This window comes from Ambystoma mexicanum, chromosome 12, assembly GCF_040938575.1.
Source record: "Ambystoma mexicanum isolate Mex_15411 chromosome 12, UKY_AmexF1_1, whole genome shotgun sequence".
NCBI classification, from domain to species: Eukaryota; Metazoa; Chordata; class Amphibia; order Caudata; family Ambystomatidae; genus Ambystoma; species Ambystoma mexicanum.
In genome coordinates this window covers 6,320,348-6,344,807 of record NC_090936.1, presented here as the reverse complement: position 1 = coordinate 6,344,807, position 24,460 = coordinate 6,320,348, and the positions used below count along the sequence as shown (strand labels likewise).

The 24,460-nt window shown below is 48.2% G+C and overlaps 1 protein-coding gene across 1 annotated transcript in view; it reads right to left on the bottom strand.

Moving 5' to 3' along the window:
• Positions 1-24,460, bottom strand: part of LOC138513155 (uncharacterized) — a 552,911-nt gene that overhangs the window by 183,928 nt on the left and 344,523 nt on the right. Inside the window, exon 3 of the mRNA XM_069627780.1 lies at positions 22,290-22,439. Within this exon, the coding sequence (XP_069483881.1) occupies positions 22,290-22,439 (150 nt within the window). The remainder of the gene's footprint in view (positions 1-22,289; positions 22,440-24,460) is intronic.

The window sequence follows — 24,460 nt, the reverse complement described above, 5'->3', positions numbered from 1 at the left end:
GTTCTGAAATACTTCCGCCGCTGAGGACACCCCAAAGCTCAGCCTCTTGTAGCGATATAGTCCCCGGTGTGTGGTGAAGGTGGTAATGTACCTTGACTCGGGGTGGAGGACGACCTGGTGATAGCCGGCCCAGAGGTCGAGCTTCGAGAAGAAGCGAGCGCCCTGCACCTCCGCAATGATGTCATCCAGCGTTGGTGTGATGTTGCCTCTCCCTCTTGATGGCTTTGTTGGGGATCCTCATGTCCACGCAGATCCGGACTGCGCCCGGTTGTTTGAGTTTCCTTGCCACCACTATGGGGGACACCCAGGGAGTCGGGCCCTCCACCTTTTCTATGATGTCTAGATCGACGAGGCTGTCCAGTTCTTTGTCGACCTGCTCACGGAGGTGGGAAGGTACCCTCCAATGTTTGAGGGCCACCGGCTGTACCGAATCATCAATGTGCAGCCGCACCGGCTCCCCGGCCATTTGCCCAATCCCCTTGAACAGGGCACGATGCTTCTCCAGCAAGTCATTAATGTCTTCCAGGTAGACGGAGTACGCAAAGCTGACGATGCCGAGAGCCTCCGCCGCTGCACAACTCAACAAAGTGTTCTTACTCACTGGGGTCACGTAGAAACGTGCTGTGATGTGAGAGCCATCGTGTTCCACTTTTGCTACAAAGGCCCCGTCCAGAGGGATGGGTTCCACACCACCGAACGCAAAGATGCGGGCCCTTGATGTGACTAGCCTGGGCGGCTGATCCATGGCGTTGTAATGTTCTTGGGCCATGACGTTCACCGATGCCCCTGTGTCCACGAGGACAGGGACTGGAGACTGGTTCACTTCAACCATGCACCTTGGTTGTCGTCGGTTCCTACTTCTTAGAAGCTCCACACTTGGGACAAAGAATATGTTCTCTTCGTCTTCTTCCTCGGCTTCTTCCACCTGGGCCTCCTCCTCGCTCTGGTCCACTTGAGCGACATTGGACGGCCGACCTTGGCGAGTGGAAACAGTTCGGCCCTGGCCCCTTGGCACCAATACGGGCAAAGTCGCCCTACACACCCTTGAGAAGTGGTCTGGCAACCCGCACCGTCCACAGGACTTTCCAGCTGCAGGGCATTCCACTGGGTGGGGCAGGTCATATCTGCATTTTTGGCAAATTTCGCCTGCCCTCCCGGCTCTGTCTCGGGTGCCGCCGCCAGATCTCCGGGCACCCCTCCCCCCTTGCCACATCACGCAGATCTCTTCAGTTTTGATAGGGCGCGACCCGGCCTCCATTCTTGCGGCTCTCGCCTCTGACACCTCGTGGCACCTTCCTAGCTCAAGGATGCGCTGGAGCGTTATCCCAGGCCCCCTCAGCACTTGGCACCTGAGCTTGCCTGACGAGCACGCCTGGATAAGCATGGTCCTAATCATGTCCTCTGCATCGCCCCAGGCACAGGCGAGCGACAGACGCCTCAGGCGCCCATAGAACGTGTCCAAAGTCTCGTCATCTTTTTGTTTGGCAGAGAGCATCACGAATCGCTCATAGTCCGCGTTGGCAAGGGGCAGAAAGTATGCTTGGAGGGCGGCCTTTGCATGATCATAGGTTCCATTCCCTTGTGGCAGAGATTCAAAAGTCTCCTGGACAGAGGGCCCTGCCGAGTATAACATCGTGGCCAGCCTGGTGTCGTCATCGACCACTTGTGCAGCCCTGAAATACATGTCCAGGCGGTCCACCCACCTTCTCCATCTGGGCCCCAAGCTGGATGGCGGGCCCGACACATCGAATTCGGGGATGGGCTGCAGGGCAGCATGCGCACGTACCTGGGCCATTTCAGGCGCCGCTTGTTGGACACCAGGTGCAGCAGCTGGTTGAACTGGGGGTTGGAGAGCGGGAACCGCTGCCTGACCATCTGCTGGAGCTGCCGGTTGCTGCATTGGAGGTTGTCGACCCTGCGGGGCCACTGGTGCACGAGGATGAATCTGCGCCACCACACTGTGTGCTCCGTCCTGATCCTCGGTGTCACTCATGAGTTTGAGCGCACAGGCACCCCCATAATGTCGATCAGGGACCGCAACTCAAACACCCAGTCCAAATTGACCCTCAGCATGGACCACCTTTGGGTGCAGTGACTCCTACCACCTCTGTGATGATGAAGAGGATGAAGGCTGGTGGAGTCACCAGGATGATGATGATGAAGGGGATGAAAAAGGCATTATGCCTTTAGCTGTTCCAAAAATTTGTGGCAAAAAAAGGCATTATGCCTTTAGCTGTTCCTGCTGAATCTATTTGAGGACAAATAGATTCAGCAGGCCCAGCCAAAATAGGACTTCTCCTAGCTTCCACTCGACGTAGAAAACCCAAAATTGAGTCGATGCACTATTTACTCCGTGTAGATGTAGCTGTCAGCTACTAGAATATCCAAAAATTAGGCCTGGGGTCGCTTCAGGGCCCAAACCGGAGCCTCCTGAAGTCCCACGGCCCGTTGCACAAAATGGCCGCCAGCCGCGTGGGCAAAGCACTACCCGCGGTGTGAAACGAAGTCTGTCTTCCGACCTCGTTTCGGTAAAAAATTGTTCCGATGATCACCGCCGGGCCCGGGCATCGTTTCCACCACTCGTTGCCACTGTTGAGGGTGACTGGCGCCCCCCGCGCGCATCGCCGCAAGCCCCGGCACCAAGGACTGAGACGCACACGTCCGTCTTGGTTCGGGCTTCCCGGTCGCTCCAATCCGGCCAGGAAACGCCCCGTTTATTTGTACTGCACGCGACGGCGTGCAACGTCACGCCGCCGCGTGCGTGCCCGTCATCGGGCGGCGCCACATGCACCGGGTGAGGATGATGAGGATGGAGACGGAGGGGAAGCAGCACCCCTGCCAGTACGTGATACACAGGATGGCCATGCAGTACGCCAATCACTGATTCACAAATACTTCTGACCCACAGGGACTTTGACAGACATGTGTCAGTGACACACAGGGTCCATGTGGACATGCACATAGTGAATGTTGGGATTTGGGCACTGAACACCGTCATACAATAAATGGATACACACGAAATGAACAATGTCCAGGCATTATGTTTTTTCTCACAGCGGGTGTGTTGGTTCAAACTGCAAAAATGTGACAACCCCCCCAAACCACCAGTGAACTCCCAAACCCCCCCCAGTGAACTCCCCGACCCCCCAGTGAACTCCCAAACCCCCCAGTGAACTCCCAGAGCCCCCAGTGAACTCCCAAACCCCCCTAGTGACCTCCCAAACCCCCAGTGTACTCCCAAACCCCCCAGTTACCTCCAAACACCCCCAATAAACTCCCCCAAATGCTCCCATCTACCCCCAACAACATGTGTCCCACTCCCATTGTCCGCCCACACTACTTGCGTGACTTTTTGCTCTCCGAAGGCTGCATTTCGGTGTGCCTTGCACTCCTTCTGGTAGGACGCACAGGGCTGGTGGGGACTGAGGAAGCAGGTGTGGTGGCTGATGAGGAGTTTCTGGGGATTTCCACAGCTGCTGCAAGTCGTGGCCGCTGCATGTGCAGCAGGATGGGCGTTAGTACCTGGGTTATGGCCCCCAGACAGTCCCTCATCAGCACTGCGGAGGCATTCACTGCGGCTGTGTTGGCTGTAATGGCCGCTGTGGTCCCCTCTATGGCAGTCGCTATTCCCCCCCTGGTGTCCTCACCATCAGCTATGTATTGCCGCAGGAGCTCCAACATCGACTCCTGTCGGGCCTCCACCTTCGTCAGCCGTGACTCGAGGATGTTGGTGGGAGCAGGAGTGGTGGGGGGTGCTCTCACGGGGACTGCATTTTCACTACTGTCCTCCAGGAAGGGGCTCAGGTCCGAATCATGCAGGCAGGGATCAGTGCTGCTGTAGGTGGGTGAGGGTTGAGTTTGGGGCGGGGGGTGGACACGGGGCTTGGTGTGGGTGGACATGTCACTTCTGTGACTCCCTCCTGGTCCACATTCTCCTCATAGTTATCTTCAGTGGTGGCCAGTGCTACTAGGGACTCCCCTTCCACTGGTGTGGGCTGCTGGGTCTCGAGTGTGTCAGGCAAACTGGCTGTAGGTGTTGTCAGCTGTGTCTCGGCTGTGTCAGGCACTCTGGCTGTAGGTGTGGCCTGCTTGGCTGCCCTGGAGGTGGTGGTGGCGGTAGCCCTTTTCTGTGTGCGGTTCGTGGTTGCCCTTGCGGTGGTGTCTTGGCTGGCATCTTCTCCATCGGTGCCTGGCGGGGTAGAAGAGATGCAGGTCATCAGTGATGGTGTTACATGCCAGAAGCATACTATGGTGCTGTTCATTATTCATTTAATCATGCATTCATGTCTTATAGGTGTGTCACACAGGGTAGTCTGAGGGGGCATTTTGGCATTTGCTGCATGGCAGGCGGCAAGCCATTGATTTGGGGTTTGTGTCATGTATTACATGGGCACGGTCCATGTGTGTTGGCTGTATGTTGGTTATGGGATTGGCACTCAGCAGGCATTTCTGTCTGGCAGGGTTTGGCCCGCCATCTGGACTTGGATGTGTTCATGTGGGTGTTGGGACATGCATTGCCTTGCCTAGACTCTCTACCACATCACTTGTGCTACGTCAGGGTTTCCCCTACAGGGATCTACAGGGTCACTCACCTCCTTCTGGTGATGATGCCGCACCCGTCTCCATCTCCCCAAATCCCTCGATGGACTCTGGATTAATGAAGGTGCTTGCGGTCTCCTCCCAGGTGGTCATTTTGGCAGGAGAGTGGGGACCCCGGCCTGTGGCCATGGCCTCCCTCCAGTTGCTTGCAATGATGTTACGGCCCCTCAGGCGGAGGTCATCCCACCTCTTCCTGCAGTCCTTGACACTATGTGGGGTGGTTCATACAGCCGACATCTTGCGGGCTACCTCCTGCCAGATGTCCTTTTTCTGCTGCTGCACCTCACGCTTCAGGTTCTGGGATTTGATGACATCTGCATGTGCAGCAAGGGTGTCTGCTACCATATTTAATTCAGCGTCGGAAAAGCACTGTTTCTGCAGCCAGGGGGTGGTCTTCCGGGTTGCCTTTGACATTATAGAAATATTGCCACAGAGCTCTCCAGGAAACAACTGGTGGTTTGCGAGGATTGCAACGGATTGTGTTTTTAAAGATGGCCGCCAGCCCATTTCCCGTTCCGACGCAATGATATTATTTCCGGGTCTGGTATTACGAGCCCGGTATTAGCATGTTGGTATTACCGGGTCGGTATTTAGGGGTTCCTCCTAGGCAGTGGCGGTATCGGCGGGTCCCGTGATTGTGCTATCGGGGGGTTGGAGGGCCTTTTGCGGCATGCCAGTATGGCCATTACCGGTATGGGGGTTCGCGCGTGCTCGCGCACTAGTAATCATCCGCTATTAGCGGCGTCATACGAGCACTGACCCGCTCGTTCCGCCATGCCGGTAATTACCCCATTTTTACCATGCTACTCGTAATGAGGCCCTTATTGTTTGTTTGTTTGTTTATTCATTTATTGTTTTGTAGTATTGAAAGAATCAAAGCTTGTGGGAGGGAACCCTGAGAAGTTTCAAAAGGATCTGTTATATTTCTTTTTTGGTGCTTGGAACTTGAACAAGTTGAAACTTGGGAAAGGGAACCCAAAGGAACTAAAGACGTTGAAAGTATCTGAGAATGATGCAAGGGCTCTGCAGAGAAGGTTACAAACAGCCCTGTATGATTGAACTCACTTATGTGACATTGCCTGAACCACACCTGGTGAGAAGACCACCTGAAACCAACCTTGGTTCCCTATTTTTTATTTTATTTATTGTTGTTGGTTAATAAATAACCTTTAACATTAACATTACATTATAAAGTAGAAAACAAAACACAGCACATTATTATAACAATCATAATAAAAGTTAAATATCATAAAATTAATTTGAGAACAGAATAAAACTAATTTCATAGAGCATCCTAACAGTTGACTATCAATAAAAAGTTCAGACAGATGTAAAGCCTGAATAAAACCAGTATCAGCAATTATTACAGATTTGGAGCGACCAGCAAGTCAAACGACCCATGTTAGGTCAGCTTGCGTCATGGAAAACAGTTCACAAACTTTCCTAAAATGATTAAAACGCATAGCCTGAATTGCTAGACAATGTAAAAACAGATGTTCACAGGTTTCAAGTTCACCCTTCATCACGCAAAACTGACATATAGCGAGCTCTTCCTTTAACATTCTATATCGTACCAATGTTTGTTTAGTTAGAACCAGACGCCATTGAAATCTCGGAAACAGAGAGCGTGTGCTTTTATCAGGATACAATGTAAGAAAGGGATAAGTACTCAAAGTTTTTTATGTTCCTCCACCAGATGGCTCAGTGAGGGATAGGAGTGCACATTCTCCATAGTGCAGATTCAGTCAAAACTATAAAGAAGACAGTGCCGTCAGGGCGTTCAACTAGTTTTTCAGTAGAGCTCCATCAAAAGCTTTTTAGTAAAGTTACACATTTCTTTTATCAACACCGTTTCCCCTTTTTCTAGCAGATCATGCAGGTCGACAAACAAAGAGTCTACCACAGGGCTAAGAATTTTACATACAAAGGACAAAATCTTCCAGAATGCTCTTGCCTTCAGAGAGACAATTCCCAGATTATAACAGATAACATCAATTGGTACAGAGTGCAGAGTGCAGCATTTTAAGTAACTGTCTCCATAATAAAGCCTCAAGGAATGGGAAAAATTCCAATGTATGCAAGGTATAACACTCCATTTGAATGGATTGTGTCCTCCAACGTATTCCACATCTTTGACATGTAATGTCCACAGCTATGCACTTCAGAAACTTTTTCGGCAGAGGGCGTCCTGCGTTGATGACGTCAGGTCGATGTCCATCGAAGGCCTCTGTTGAGGGCGACGTCGCTGGATGTTATAAATAGGATGCACGGCGCCCGTAGCCTCAGTTCAGTTTTTTCCACAAACGTCTTTGCTTGGAGAACTCGGCGTGCTTCGTGTTTTCATCGTAGAGATGTCTTCTTCTTCGACCCCTCAGACTCCGCGGTCTGGCTTCAAGACTTGCCGGGAATGCAAGTCAAAAATGTCGATCACCGACCTGCATCGCAATTGTTTGTGGTGTTTGGGCGAGAGTCACTACACCGACGACTGTTCAAAATGCCAGTCGCTGACTGCCAAGGCCTTGCGGGAGCATAAGGGGAAGCTTCAGTTAGGTAGGGGTTCTAAGCCCAGTAAGTCCCGTAAATCGAAATCAAAATCCAAAGGGGTGTCCACCGACGACTCGAGCGGCGACTCTCCGTGTCGGAACGTGGCCCGGGATCCCGGTCCCAGAGTGGTTCCCGCCATTCTTCTTCCTTGTCTGGGCATTCACGGATGTGCCGTCACAGGTCGCCTTCCCCGTCCTCCTCGGAGGAGGGAGCCGCGAGGAAAGTGGCGTGCCCGATGAAGTCCTCGACTCTGGAGGAATGGGCTGCCTTTAAGGAGCAGATGTTGGTGATTTTTCAATTGCAAGGCATGGTTCCAGTCGTGCCTTCTAATGTAGCTGGCAAGGAACGGTCTCGTACCGTGGCTCGCACGCCTTTGGGCTTGGATCCGTGATGCGACTCGCATCGGGAAACTTCGAGGTCCCGTTCAGACAAGACTTCGGATAGTCACAAGAGACGTGCTTCCAGGTCTCAGTCCTCATCCCCGGCGAGACCGCTGCAACCTGCTAAGGGCTGGAAGCCGGCGTCAAATCGGTCGGCACCGTGTCCGTCCAACTCGGACGTCGAGGCTTTGCGTTCTTATCAGCCCACGGCACCGTCGGCACCTTTGTCGACGTCAATGCCGAAGCCTTCGGCGCTCTCGACGCAAAAGCTGTTGACGCTCTCGGCATCGAAGCCTTCGGCGCCCTTGATGCATTCGGGGATTTTTGCCCGAAAATTACTGTTGGAGTACCCTGATCTGGTGGATCCTCCAAGGAAGGCTACGGCTAAGTCTGTGAGGCCGGTGTTGGGCTCCAGGCCCTCTTCTGTTCCAGGACAGGTTTTCAGCTGCCTCTGGACGACATATATGAAGAGGAAGAAAGGTCTGACTTTGAGGACCTATTGAGCATGATGTGGCTCCTGTCTTTTCTGGAGACAGTCAATTGGAGGAGTTGAGGCAAACCCTTCATGATGCCAGTGGGTTGGACACTTCTTCGGAAGTGGAATATGGTAGGCCTGAACCTGGGGCTCATGCCGAGTCGTCATACATGCGGCTTATGGCTAGGGTCTCAGAGTATCTGGGCTAGTCCAGTCCTCCTGAAGATTTTGTACAGGATGATCTAACGGACATTTTAGATCAAGGTCCGTCCTCTGACCCAGTGTTACCTTTTCATCTCACTTTACAGAAAAGAGTGGCAGCAGCGTGGCAGTCACCGGAATCTCTTCCGGCTGTTAACAAGTCTTTGACAAAGAAGTACCGCCCTTCCGTTAGCGACCCCAGCTACTTATCCACTCACCCCACTCCCGAGAGTTTGGTGGTTCAGGCAGCTACGGCCACCTCGAGGCAGGCGGTGTACCCTACCATCCCTCCGGATAGGGACGCAAACGCTTTGACGGTTGGGCTTGCAAGGTATTTTCTGCGGGGAGTATAGCGTTGAAATCAGCCAACTCCACTTGTGCCTTAGGAAGGTTTTCACACACTCTGTTGAACTGTGTTTCTCTAGCGGCTGAGCATATTCCCGAAGGGGAAGAAAGGGATGTGTTCCTTGCTTTCGTGTAAGATGACAAGGATGCCATGTGCAAATCCCTTCAGTCGGGTTTGGCGACAGTGTTAGCCGGACCATGGCTGCGAGCACCGTTATACACAGGTTTGCGTGGTTGTGGAAGTCGAGATGCTGAGACAGCCTGCCCCGGTTTTGCCCCGGATGTGCAAACCTGTCTTTTGAACATGCCCTTTGATGGCGCACATTTGTTTGGCAGCAAGGCTGACGAGAGCCTTGAGAGGTTGCAGATCTCAAAAGCTGCAGCAAAATCTTTGAGCGCAGCCGTGCATCAACCTCCGCCTTTTCATCCTAGGGGACACCAGTGGAGGGGAGGTTCTTTTTGTTACTACTCCTCCTTTGGTGGAACGAGAGGGGCCGCCGGTCAAAGGGGTCACCGTAAAAGTACCCATGGTGGTCAGGGAAATAGAGGTGCCAAAGCCACTCAGGCAGCTGCCTCTTCTCCTTCAGGCGCTGCCGCAGCCGCTCCAAAACAGTCATGAGGCCATGTCCCCTGGTACGCCGGTTGGGGGCAGGCTGTCTCAGCATCTCGAAGAGAGGCGAGCCATTACTTCGGATGCGTGGCTTCGGGATACAATAGCCCAATGCTACTGCCTTCCCTTCCTCAAGCGGCCTCACGACAATCCATCGGGGAATCTCTCTTTGAAGCTTCTGGATCTGCTCCTTGTGCAGGAAATCTTGACCCTGCTAGAGAAAGGTGCTATAGAACTGGTGCCTGTAGCGGAGAGGAACAAGGGTTGGTATGCCCCTTAATTTTTGATCCTAAAGAAAGGTGGAGGATTGTGACCCATCCTGGACTTGCGTTGGTTGAACAAACTTCTCAGGAAGGACAAGTTCAAGATGGTCACTCTTTCTCAAGTCCTCAAGGCCCTTCAACTTCAGGATTGGTTGGTGTCTCTGGACCTACAGATTGTTTACTTTCATGTGCCGATTCATCCAAAGCACAGGAAGTACCTGAGGTTTGCGGGTGGCGATTCGCACTTTCAGTTCCGGGTCCTGCCCTTTGGATTGACCTCTGCCCCGACGGTCTTCACCAAGCTCATGGTGGTGGTGGCAGCGTCTCTCAGGCAAGGGGGGGTTCACGTCTTCCCCTTCCTGGACGACTGGCTGATCCGCGCGCGCTCTCCCGAGCAAGCATTGGCTCACCTCAGTCTCACCTGCTGCTCCCTCCACAGGCTGGGCTTCTCCCTCAATTTCATGAAGTTGCATCTGACACCTTCCCAACAGCTCCAGTACTTCGGGATATGTTGAACACGTCCTTGGGGAAGTGCTTGCCTCCCAAGGTGAGGGCTCATCACATTGTGCAGATGGTGGACAAGTTTCAACGTGCCCAGATTCTCCCGGCTTTCGAATTCTTAAGGTTGCTCGGCCTCATGGCATCCTGCATTTTTCTGGTGCCAGAGGCCAGGCTGAGGCTGAGATCCCTGCAATGGGTCCTCAAGATGCAGTGGTCACAGTTCTCAAGCAAGATGTCGGATCCCGTTCAGATTCCACTCTCGGTCTCCCAGGATCTTCTGTGGTGGGCCAACGAAGGGAACCTGATGAGAGGGGAGCTGTTTTGGCAACCTTGGCCGGAGGTGACTGTAGTGACGGATGCTTTCCTCACAGGATGGGGCGCTCATGCCAACGACTTGACCGCCAGCGGTCGTTGGTCTCTGTCAAAGTCCAAACTCCACATCAGTCTGTTAGAGCTGCGGGCCATCAGGCTGGCCCTGAAGGCTTTTCTGCCGTCTGTGCGGGGGAAGAGTGTCCTGATCATGACGGACAACACAATGGCCATGTATTACCTCAACATAAAAGGGGGGTAGGGTCACTCGCATTGTGCAGAGGGGCAATGCAGCTCTGGTTCTGGGCCATCCAGCAGGGAATTTCGATCTCGGCAGTTCATCAGGCCGGAAATGAAAATGCGGCGGCGGATGCTCTGAGCAGGCAGAGCACGGTCTCTCACGAGTAGGAGTTGGCTCAGGAAGTCCTTCTGGAGATCTTCGCCCCTTGGGCAACCCCACAAGTGGATCTCTTCACCACCAGTGCCAAACGGAAGTGCGAGAGATTCTGCTCAAGGGAATTTCCTCCGAGAGGAGCCTTAGGAGACGTGTTCGTAGTGGATTGGTCATTCCCGCTGCTGTACGCGTTTCCTCTAGTCCCAGTCATTCCTCAAGTGTTGCGGGGTTTACAGACGTTCGGTTCCCACATGATCCTCATTGATCCGGATTGGGCCAGGAGAACGTGGTACCCGGAGCTTCTAGAAATGTCCATCTGTCCTCCATGCCGTCTTCCCTAACGAGAGGATCTGCTCTCGGCAAGGGGGGTCAGGTTCTCCATCCAGAGGTCAAGACTCTCAACCTTCACGCTTGGTATCTGAAAAGTTGAGGTATAAGGATTGGGACCTCCCGGATGACGTGTTGGAGGTGTTGCTTTCGGCCAGGCGGCCAGCAACAAAGTTCCTGTACCATTGGTGTAAGTTCTGCAACTGGTGCAGAGGACAAAATGTTGATCCTTTTCAGTATTCCATTCCTATGGTTTTGTCTTTCTTACTTTCTTTAGCCCACAGGGGCCTTTAAGTAGGTACCATTAAGGGTTAACTGGCGGCGCTGTCTTTATTTAAGCGCTCGTCTGAAGAATGTTCTTACTTTAAGATTCCTTTGATTTCTCAATTTCTTAAAGGACGGACTAATGTGTTCTCGCCGTCCCCTTTCCAGGTGCCAGTTTGGGATTTGAATTTGGTTTTGAAATTTCTCATGGGTGCTCCGTTTGAACCTTTGGACTCTTGTCATTTTGAGATTAATGTCCTTCAAGACAGTGTTGTTGGTGGTGGTTACTTCCACTCGCAGAGTGAGTGAATTGCAGGCACTTTCCTCTAGGCCGCTATTTACTGTGTTCCACAAGGACAGGGTTGTACTTGTGGTACGTGCTTCCTTTCTGCCTAACGTAGTATCTGAATTTCAATTGAGTCAGAAGGTGGTTCTTCCTTCTTTCTATCCTCCTCCTCATCCTGGCAAGGAAGAGGAGCGACTCCATAGGTTGGATCCTAGGAGAGCTCTTAGCTTTTATATTTCTAGGATATCCAGGGTGAGAGTGGACAATCAACTCTGTGGGATATGCTGGACACTGATTGGGCCAGGTTGTTACGAAACAGACCTTGTCCAGGTGGATTATCCTCACCATTACTGAGTGTTACCGATTAGCGGCTAAGGACCCTCCTGAAGGGTTGCAAGCTCATTCCACTAGGCGCATGGCTACTTCCACCGCCCTCCAACAGGGAGTTCCTATTAGGAATATTTGTGATGCAGCCACATGGCTTCGATCCACACCTTTGTTAAACATTACTCCCTGGATACTCCAAGGTCAGGATATGGCCTTTTGTAAGGCGGTTCTTTATTGGGTACTCTAAATTCTTTTCCCTCCTCCATTTACTGGTACTGCTTTGGGAGTCTGTCAAAGATGTGGAATACGTTGGAGGACACAATCCATTCGAAGAACAAGTTACTTACCAACTGGTAATGTTTTTTTGACTTTATGTTCCTCCAACGTATTCCACATTACCCTCCCAGTCTGCCCCTCTGGAGAATTTCCTATGCGATTGCAGCTTACGTTTCCACAAGGCTATGTGCAGTCAAGCAGGCATTGGATTGGTGCCACATGTTCTGGGGGAAAAAACGGAAACTGAGGCTACAGGCGCCGTGCGTTCTATTTATAACACCTGGCGACGTCGCCCTCGATGGGGGCCTTCGAGGGACATCGACCCCACGTCACCAACGCAGGACGCCCTCTGCCGAAAAAGTTTCCGAAGTGTACAGCTCTGAACCTTACATGTCAAAGATGTGGAATACGTTGGAGGAACATCCAGTCGAAAGAACGTTACCAGTTGGTAAGTAACTTGTTCTTCCATATATTATCTTGGGGACAATTTTACCCAAATAGTATCGGAGTGCAGGTTTGAATTTACCGAATTTGGAATCAACCCTTTGTACCTGGTTTGTAACTGGTTGGCCATTGCTAATGCTCTATCAAGAAGCCAAGAGTGATATCTCCCTATGTTGGGTTAAGAAGTCACCAAGAAACCTAGGTAGATCATCAAGCTAATTTTCTCCACAGGCTCATTACCAATATGCCAAGTGAATTTGGAATCTCTAATTCCCTTCATACACTGAAAAACCTTCGTTTTAGTTGGGTTCATCTTTAAATAGTGTTTGTCCGCAGAGAACATAAAGGTATCCAATAAGTGCTGCAGACCTATGGGAGTACAATAAATAAAAGAAGGTCTTCGGTGTATAATAGCCAGCATGTTCTTAACTTAGAAAATGTAGGAGAAATATATGAGGCAGGTTCCAGATAGTTGCCAATGACGACCATACAGAGATTGAAAAGGCACGCTGCCAGGATGCACCCTTGCCTGACACCCGGATAGGTACATATAGGGCGTGAGAATAATCCATTATGATGAAGATGGGCACCGATATCAGTTGCCGCATGGAGCCCCCCTGATCAATCTTAAGAGACCTAACGGATTTCCCCATGAGTATAGTTTCGCCCAAAGGAGATTCCGGTCTACGACGTCATAGGCTGACGACAGGTCCACTGAAGCGACATAGATAGACCCATGTTGCCTACTGCATACAAAGTTCTGAACACACTTCAGTAAGCATCCATTTAAAGAGGTCCCCATGTTCCTACGGAATCCTGTCAGCCAATACTCCAAAATAGAGGAATCCATAGCCCACCACTCAAGATGGGACAACAACATCAAAGCAAAGACCTTGCTGTCCGCATCGAGAATACCTATGGGTCTGTAGTTCAGAGAATTGGATTTACCCCTTTTTTAAAGATTGGGATGATGTAAGCCGTAGACCAAGAGAGAGGAAACAATTTTGAGGTAATGATGCGCCGAAACAAATGGAGTAAAGCCTTGTCCCAGGCAGTAGGACCTCCCTTAAACAAACATTTGAGAGACCATTTGGGCCAACCGCTTGAAAAGAAGAAATCTTCATTATTGTACTATAGCCTTCCTCATAGTCGATCACCAAAGCTGGAGTGTAAGACATAAGATCTCAGCTAAGTTATTTCGTCAGCCTTGACCCCTCTATCCGGGCGTATAAGAAATCAAAATGCTCCATTCATGCAGATTCACAGACTGCATTAATTAATCGTTTAGAAGAGGGGCATCCATACTACTCATAATGGACCAAAATTCTGTAGGGAGTGTGTCCCTCATGGCCTTTAATATGCCCTCTGCATCCTGCTGCAGTCTAATCACTCGAGTTTGTAGAAGCCAGTTTCTGTAGGACTGTCGTAGATTTTTCACCATTGTAGCCCTCCCTTCAGATGATAAATCAACCCTATTTAATGCTACCCTCACTGAACGCCTTATCTCCCTACGTCGCATTATTACCCCATTGTTATTGGTATGTGGATGAGCAGCCTTCCGTTTACCTGTCGGCTTCAGCCACTATTATTAAGCAAAAGGAGGGAGTCGACAAAATCCCCAAAGTTATTCAGAGAGAATGTATCAAGCATTCAGTCATTGGACATATTATCTAAGCACTGCTGTAAGCATTCATTTACTCGGAGCACATTCTTATCATTCACTTTATTCTATTGCCCGCGACATTCTCAGATAAATCAGTAAATTCATTCACTGTTTCCCCATAATTTATCACTGTCACTTCACATTGGGCCACCAACATGAAATGGTCACTATTTGCATTTGGAAGTATATTAAAATCCAAACATTTAAACAAAAGCATATTGTCCACGAAGATGTAATCAATGATTGATTGATAAATTCCATTAGACGAGGTCGGAATTGTGGCAACCTCTGAGCCCGAAATATCATGTGGTGGAGACATTTCCAGACCGATCGAACCCCTCCTCCATACAGGACCATTCCTAAGTTTACCGGCACAACAGTCAGTAAAGAAGACGATAGCCCGAGCATCAGGAGAGACACAATCAGAATTTAGGTCCCCGGGCCAGCAGGAGGTGACCCGGGGGAACAAATCCAACCAGTTATTCACATAACTCACAATCCAATCCAGGGACTCCCTTACTTCTCGTATTCTATCATGCCAGTATATCTTAAGAATTAACAGGTGGTTTATCCACAGATCTAATATGGGTGGCCAGAATACCTGAGCAAGAATCTTCACAAGCCACGATCTTAAGTGTTTTACATGATTTAATCGTCGTTAATAGGCCGCTAGAAGGGCGTCCCACCAAATGTTGCTTTGCAGATTGTGCAGCTATAAATAATCCATTGAAGACCGGAGGAACAAACAACCATGTCTCCTGAAGTGTGACAATTGTAAAAGACTGAAACAACCGACCTAAAGCAGGGTTAGCGAAAAGATGTACATGACCCCTTGAATTCCACAAAACAATTGAAGGTTCACAATTAGTGGTCATATTTTTACATTTGTTAGGGCCAGTGTTAAAGACGCGTTGCATTCAGCAGCCAAGACCATTCTTGGGTTGCCTCAGATTGCTTCATTTTTTCTCTAAAACATTCAGCGCCTAATTCACAGAGTGTTTTCCATTGGGGTTTTGCCATTATAAAATGCTTCTGTGAATTAGGCCCTGAATCTCATCCTGCATGGGGCGGCCTTTGTTTTGTCCCTTTACACTATTACCCATCATTAAGGATCCTTGCATTCGGGAAAGATCATAACCAAACACCCTTAGATTATCTCTCTCTTTCATTACAGCATTAAAGACCAATCCTGATGTAAAGTACACCAAGGAACGATCTGTTCTGAGTATATCTGGGAAGACCACCCTCTGTATGTCCCAGAGGAGATACCAGCAAGACTTGGGATCTAAGAGAGAATATATTCCAGAGGAGATACCAGCAAGACTTGGGATCTAAGAGAGAATATGTCCCAGAGGAGATACCAGCAAGACTTGGGATCTAAGAGAGAATATATCCCAGAGGAGATACCAGCAAGACTTGGGATCTAAGAGAGAATATGTCCCAGAGGAGATACCAGCAAGACTTGGGATCTAAGAGAGAATATATCCCAGAGGAGATACCAGCAAGACTTGGGATCTAAGAGAGAATATATCCCAGAGGAGATACCAGCAAGACTTGGGATCTAAGAGAGAATATATCCCAGAGGAGATACCAGCAAGACTTGGGATCTAAGAGAGAATATATCCCAGAGGAGATACCAGCAAGACTTGGGATCTAAGAGAGAATATATCCCAGAGGAGATACCAGCAAGACTTGGGATCTAAGAGAGAATATATACCAGAGGAGATACCAGCAAGACTTGGGATCTAAGAGAGAATATGTCCCAGAGGAGATACCAGCAAGACTTGGGATCTAAGAGAGAAGACGCAATATTGAGTGTTCTATGTTCTTTCATTGACAGCTATTTTTTTGATGTTTTCTTAATGAAAATATTTTCACTGATAAAACCCATCGAAGCATGTATTTTTAATTTTTGGGGAGTTCTCCCTCCAAATCCACCTTCCCTTATTGTTTTTTTAATTATTATCGACCCCACAACCCTTTATATGTCCCCCTATATTTTCATTTTTTTTAAAACATTGGAAAAATAGTCAATGCTGAAAGAACGGTATACCATATTGTCGTCCGTCTAAGAACTACAGAGCTATGTAGTTCACTTTCAAACAATATTGCGTTGGGGCAATCACGGTCTCTGTGTGCCATATACACACATCTAGCCCCCCTTACATCCCTCTACCACTCTGCCATCCGTTCTCTCGGTTTCCTCTCTCCTCATGACTCCATCTCCTCAACACTCTCTTCACTTGGCTGACTCTCCTTTCACTCTGAACTCAAATTCAACTTCCTCTGTCTCGTCTTCAAATCTCTTCATGATCTCTCCCCTCCCTATCTCTCCTCCCTCCTCTCATTCTACTCCCCCTCTCGCCCACTGCGTTCTGCTGACCACTTCCTACTCACTCTCCCACCTGCACCATGCGCCCCTTCCCGCTTCTGCTCCTTCCAGCTCCTCGCCCCACTCCACTGGAATTCTCTCCCTCTCCTTATCCGCTCCATCACCTCATATCCATCTTTCGCCACCTCCTTATAATCCCATCTACTTCAACCTCCCTCCTGACAGTCCTCTACAATTTCCCTTAAATGTTCAATCCTACTCATGTTTTTCCATGATCCTGGCAAATTGTTCTGCATATTGTTCTTGGTAACTTGACTCATGACTTGTATTATATTGCTTCTTATGTATTCCTGTTGTTTCATGTAAAGCGCTTTGGCATAACGCACTATATAACATTTTATAAATACAAGTATAAGCTTCTCTTGGAGGCAGGTAAGAGGCTCCTGGATGAGTTTCATCTCTCTTGGTAGGGAACTGCACAGGACCCAATGGGGCTTGTTCCATTGATCTCCCCTCCTGTTCCCTCCCCCCTAGCACTGTGATGCCCGCTGAAACTACCAGCAGCATTCATAGGGGCGGACAGTGCCCCTTAACCCCCCTTGAGAGAGATCCCTCAGCTCAGTGCCTCTGTGCTCCAGCCTAACAACATCTCGGCTAGACGTCCCCTCATAACAGAGAGAGAAAGGCCCGCCTTGGGTAGCTTACAGGGGACACGCGATCCCAGAGCAAACTGTGACAGTTTTCCTCAGTTCCTGATTAACCATATCTAATGTGTGGAACACCCTTGCAGGAGCATCAGAAGAGCAAACCACTCCTGCTTTGGATATGCCCCTCCCAGTCACCACTTCTCGCACCCCCTCATGAAGAGCCTGGCCCACCAAGGGGAGACCACAGAGAACAACATCAGCTGATATCACATTGGACATGGCAGTCTCCAGTTGGAAGCTGCATATCACAGGTAACATTAGGACCAACCAGAACGGTGGGTCTTACATCTGCCATAGAGGTCATAGAGAGTGCTGCTTTTACAGGTGATTGTGTAAACAAGTGTTTTGCAGATTGATTTTTCCTCTTAAACACTGATTGTTTTTTTGTTTTCTTCAAAGGAGCACCCTTAGGAGATGCTCTCTTAGTCAATGCTGGGATAGTGAGAGTTTGAGACGAATCAGGCACATTCCAAGGACCATTTGCCTCCGTCGACGGATCAATGTTGATTATGGTGTCATTCAACAGAATCGGCTCAGTCATTCGAGTCATTGCAGGAATTCGCACGCTACCTAGACCAGGCGATATTATATCTTTCTGAGAAGCAATCTTATTTGGAGCCGGATCAATTATACTAGTTTGCTGGGCTTCCCTTGAAACAGAAGCTGAACCCCTGGAGTTTACGAAAATAAATCGCCTTTTCCTGAGCCTTTACAGACAGTGTACATATTTTCTTGTCTAGCCATATATAGTTTTACATTCTCAAATTTGAAAAGTAGTGAGTCTAGTAGAATGGAATTCGATTTCACTTACGTCTGTATTTTCTCATATAAAGAGACCAGGATGCAGAGGGTCTGATTTATGTCTGATAGCGTTGGTAAATCGGAAAACTTTACATTAGTGGTCACTGCAGGAAGAAATGAGGAACGCTGCCTCGAAGGAGGACACTCTGAGGATGAGGATATCGAGAAATGTGATGAGTCGAAGTCGGGAGCATACCTTCTTTCAATGATCAGAGGGGTGTCATCCATACTATCGTCAGAGGGAAAGTGGCCGTTCGATTTATGAGTATTTGCCCCTTCCTTCACTCTTACTTCAGGTACATCATTATAAGCCGTGTGACATGTACTGACCCCAGATGGTCCTGGCAAAGGGGTGTTCTCCAAGACCGCTTTCTCAGAGTAGTTCACCCTCACCTTGTTTGGAAAGTAGGAAGTCATTGGGCCTCATTACACGGATGGCGGTAAGGGTTTACCGGTACCGGTAAGGGTACCAGTGCCGGTAAACCCGTACCGCCTTACTATGAGGTACCTTTGTGGGACCCTACCTTAATGGCTGGTTTTACCAGCCATTAAGGACGGGACCCGCAAAGGGACCTTGGAGGTAATTACTGTACTGCATTTTGCGGTACCGTAATTACTGCCTTCCCCATTCCCATTGAGCCCTATGGGGGCAAAAATGGGAATGGGGAAGTGCCATGGTGAATGGGGAATTACCGCCCCCACACACCTTGGAATAGGGTGGTAATTCCGCCATTCACCATGGCGGACTCGGTAAAATACCGGCGGCAACCATGGCGCTAATAGCGCCATGGTTACCGCCATCCATGTAATGAGGCCCATTGCCTTTAGTTTTTTTTCCGTAATACATGGGGTAGTATCAAACATATGTTTAGCATATTTTAAGTCTGACTCTTTTACACTCCTTAGCCACTGTCTTTCCAATATCCACCACAGGAGAGGCTGGCACAGAACTAATTGGATCTAGTGAAGGGGGTAGAGGCATGTTCACAGCTAGCAGCATTTCAGCATTAGATATATAGTGGGTGTTAACCATAGGGGAATTAGGCATTGTCCCACTCCTTAGGTCAGGCATAAACTTTCTGCTAACTCATTAGAGTTGTGACTTTAACAATACGAAGGCTGTATTGGTCAATGATATAGCGCTTTAAAGTAAAGCGCTATATAAAAACAATAAATCCAAATCCAAATCACCCAGTACAGTGCACTGGCCACACAAACCGCATGCGCTGTGCTGGAAAAACCCTGAGCAGTGTCACAATTCAGAAATCAATTGAAAGTTCCAGGAGGCTCAAAGAGTTTGCTGATGACACTCATTACGAGACTTCTGCCACTTGAATCTTCCACGTCGAGTGGCTGCAGCCCCAGAGGACCACTGCATATCGCTTTCTCTACCACTTCCACGCTCCGCACTCGGACTGCTAATAAGGAGTCTGCACAGGTTGACGCTACATCACTCCGCCTTCAAAAATTAGAGGTAGAAAACATACTGTGCTTCAAACACTCAACTGCAGACCACGTTCTCTACCACTTCCACGCTTGGACTGATAATAAGAAGGAGTCAACACTCCGCCTTCAAACAGTAAAGGTAGAAAACATACTGTGCTTCAAACACTCCACTACAGACCACTTTCTCTACAACTTGGTTTCCTATTTTTTTGTTGAACCATGGTTTTCTTTCTTTTAAAATAAAACCTATCACATTTTATTTTTGTAAAGAGTGAGGGCAAGCATAGGTTTAGACACAGACAGACTTTTATTTTGGACTATCAGATGTCGACGGCCTTTAGAAACATCAGTTAAGGCAACCATCCCTTTAGAGTTAGGGCCAGTTGGGCATTACACCAACCCAAGAACCTTGGTAAATAAAGGTTTTGAAACTTTGTCTCTCTTGATACCATGCCTGTCTCACAACTGTCAAGAAAGAACATTAAAACTGTGAAATAGACTCTGAGCGAAACCCTCAGAGACACGAGTAACATTGATCTAAAGAACAGGGGGGGGGATCTGGGAAACTCTCTACCAGCACAAACACAGCCCATTGACTTGTTCTTGGGTGTATGGCCCCTGGGAGAGTCTCAACCAAGCCTTTAGCTCACTGTTCATTTCACAGAGAAGAAATATCCCCACATATCAGTCTTTGTCCTGCCCTGGGGCAGTCCAGCACCGAAATGCTAGGCAATTCTCCTCTGAACAAGAGTACCACAGCAACCCCATACACGTGTTTCAGCCTAGTTGGGCATCATCAGTGAGGTGACGCTGTGTCTCTGTAAGAGCAGTGAGCAAGGGGTCCACGTCTGGAGTCCCCTTGTAACTTAGGGTGAGACCCAAAGTTACTTGGTATGCAAAACAAGGGGGGTCTGGGAAACTTGTGTATGGGGTTGCTGTGGCACTCTTGTTCAGAGGAGAATTGCGTAGCATTTCGGTGCTGGACTGCCCCAGGGCAGGACAAAGACAGATATGTGGGGATATTTCTTCTCTGCGAAAGGAACAGTGAGCTAAAGATTTGGTTGAGACTCTCCCAGGGGCCATACACCCAAAAACAAGGCAATGGGCTGTGTTCTTGCTGGTAGAGAGTTTCCCAGACCCCCCTCCCCCTGTTTTGCATACCAGTAACTTTGGGTCTCACCCTAAGTTACAAGGGGACTCCAGACGTGGACCCCTTGCTCACTGCTCTGAGAGAGACATAGCTTCACCTCACTGATGATGCCCAACTAGGCTGAAACATGTGTATGGGGTTGCTGTGGTACTGTTGTTCAGAGGAGAATTGCCTAGCATTTCGGTGCTGGACTGCCCCAGGGCAGGACAGAGACTGATATGTGGGGATATTTCTTCTCTGTGAAAAGAACAGTGAGCTAAATACTTGGTTGAGACTCTCCCCTGGGCCATACACCCAAGAACAAGCCAATGGGCTGTGTTCGTGCTGGTAGAGTTTCCCAGACCACCCCCCCCCTGTTTTGCATACCAAGTAACTTTGGGTCTCACCCTAAGTTACCAGGGGACTCCAGACGTGGAACCCTTGCTCACTGCTCTTAGAGAGACACAGCTTCACCTCACTGATGATGCCCAACTAGGCTGAAACACGTATATGGGGTTGCTGTGGTACTCTTGTTCAGAGGAGAATTGCCCAGCATTTTGGTGCTGGACTGCCCCTGGGCAGGACAAAGACTGATATGTGGGGATATTTCTTCTCTGTGAAAACAACAGTGAGCTAAAGACTTGGTTGAGACTCTCGCAGGGGCCATCCACCCAAGAACAAGTCAATGGGCTGTGTTCGTGCTGGTAGAGAGTTTCCCAGACCCCCCCTTGTTTTGCGTACCAAGTAACTTTGGATCTCACCCTAAGTTACAAGGGGACTCCAGACGTGGACCCCTTGCTCACTGCTCTTAGAGAGACACAGCTTCACCTCACTGATGATGCCCAACTAGGCTGAAACACGTGTATGGGGTTGCTGTGGTACTCTTGTTCAGAGGCGAATTGTCCAGCATTTCGGTGCAGGACTGCCCCTGGGCAGGACAAAGACTGATATGTGGGGATATTTCTTCTCTGTGAAAAGAACAGTGAGCTAAAGACTTGGTTGAGACTCTCCCAGGGGCCATCCACCCAAGAACAAGTCAATGGGTTGTGTTCGTGCTGGTAGAGAGTTTCCCAGACTCCCCCCCCCCTATTTTGCATTGATCTAAAGAAGCCTGAGCAGGGGAGATAGTGCTCCAGCTTATTTTTATAATTTGTTTGTCTTAAAGTGGTAGGGGCAGATAGTTATTAGGTTTTGGACTGTGGACTATTTTTTTGTTTTGACTAAAGACGAGCACCTTTCGTTTAGTTAATAGGAAGGAAAATCCCTCTTAACAATAGGGACAGATAGGCATTTCTCTTTTAAGTTATATAAACACCCTTGAAGTGATATCCTCGAGTCTGATTCCTTCTTCTGTTCGCCACAAACACCAAGTATTTTGGCACTGGTTGGCCCTTCATATTAATGTTGGAAACGCAGTCACTTCATATGTAGATGTAGGCAAAACACCTACCTGCACACGCTGAGCAGCAACCAGCTAAAGAAGTGCCAGTGTAACATAGAAAAAATAGAAGTGATTTAATCAGGAAAGTGGGTGATCTAGTAACAACGGGTGTGGTACCAATCAATCAAACTCATGAAAGGTAGGCAGGGCTCTACCACTTAGGCATTTCAATGGGATATGCAAAGCAATGTATAGGAAAAATCATGTCTTGAAACAATGCGGCACCTTGCGAGGCTGCATAGTCCTGTTAATTCCGGAACCATGGATCAGTAACGGGTGGAAGAAAACCGTGTCACCTTTCTCCATTATGAGGTGGACACTCGGAAGGCTCTGATCATAGTCACGCACTCCGTGGTAAAGCTTGTTCACGCCACCCTGGAAAAAAGAAACACACATTTGCATGAACTTGACACAGGCCATCAACTTTACCGGTATTGGAGCTGTTCAGAGTAGAATGGCATGGAGGACCACTTAATAAATGGTCTCATAATTCCTGATATTAGAGCACTTAGAAGTTGGAGGAGCATGGCATGAAGTGCTATGCAAGGGTTACCAGTCATTTGGTCGACAACCAAATGGTCGAATGACCATTTGGTCGACACCAAATGGTCGAAATCCAAATGGTCGAAATTTTTATTTTTTTGTTTTTTTTAACATTTTTTTTTTGGGGGGGTTCCCCCCCAAACCACATTTTTATATATATATATTTTTTTTAACCAAAAAAAACTGATAAAAATATATAAATAAATTTAAAAAAAATTCGACCATTTTTTTTCCGACCATTTGGTTTCGACCAAATGGTCATTCGATTTTTTTTCGACCAAATGAGCGGACACCCTATGCGAGAACCAAATTATTATTAACGAAGGATAGTCAACTGGCCAGCATTGGTTTACTTAAAAGCAATTATGATGTATATCTCTGGTTTATAAATAATGCCTTTTGGTAAATTGGGAGCAATGTGGCAGCTCAATTCCGTCAAATAAAAGGTTACTTTGAATCGAAAACTAAATGTGAAAAATATCCCCCCGATAGGTTTTCTTAAGTAAATAGGATTCACTCTGTTACATCCTAATTTCCTATAAAATTCCTTGCCCTCACATCATGCTGGTTTGCTGTGATAGTAACAATTCATAGCATTGTGATGTCACAAACGTTGCGAGATATATGTTTTGATGCAAAACATGGATTTCCATCCGTGGAACATGTCAGAACTGGCTAATATTATGTTCTCTTAGTAATTAAAATACTGTCCACTTTATCTCTGCGCTGATCTTGTACTTTGATTACTGCTTAGGAATTATTCTAGAAAGCAAGATTTCAACAGATGGCACTTGATTATTCATTTTAGAATGTGATGCTCCTTTTTGTTTGATCTTATACTTTTTGCAGAATGTGTTGATTTCTGGTACTTCCTTTCAGGACGCGTGATTTCAATTTTCAGTCAGTCAATATGTTTATTCAGATCAAATAATCCATCAAACACATACAAAATGCAATGACACAATACATGATGAGATAAAATGGCTGCTCACGCTTACTTGTAAAATACAATTTTCCAGAGATAAAAATACAAGTCAAAACACAACTCTCTATAAAAGTGAATAAAACCACTTAAAATACAAACAATTCATGAATGCCAAAACAGATTCAATCCAGTAGGGTGCATACTCAAAAATGTATGGGTTTTAAACATAGTGTAATCTTTAATAAAAGGATAAAAGGGTGAGATAGAACCACAAAATACTCCTGATGCATTAGGGGCAATAATCCTTCCGGATTTTCATTAGGTGGCCAATCTTTTTAGGACAATTAGATGAGCAGCCCCTTTCTTTCATGCATGACTCTTCAAAAATGATAATAATGCCCAAGCCGTCAGGCCAGAATCTGCTGTCAAAAGAAATAGAACTGCTGGCCTGTGGGTGTGGAGGTGAGCTGACCTAAGAACCGCAGTAGAGTTGACCGTCTAATACTATTATAAGCAGGGCAGAAGAGTAAAAGATGAACCATGTCCTCTCTAGCAGCACCACACGCTGGGCAACCCACCTCATCAGGGTACCCACTCAATTTAGCTGTGGTTCCCCTCAGCTGAAAACAATCAAATCTAGCGTGGTTGAGCAACCAGCGATCTCTCCTAATTGAACCCCAAATTAACTAAGGCTGGATCTTCTCCACCCGGGTGATCACTGCATGCCCTTTGTCTGAATTGGTTGTGAACTCCATGAGATCCCTTTTTCTTCTGAACACTTCTCCAAACTGCTTTTTATAGGATCTCGTTAGGCTTTTGGTCAGCAAATTGTCTGGGAGTGAAAATGCCAGATTATTTCCGCGGGACAGAAAGCACAGGATTTTCCTCCAATTGTCCCTGGCCATTAAAGACCTAATGATAAAGTGAT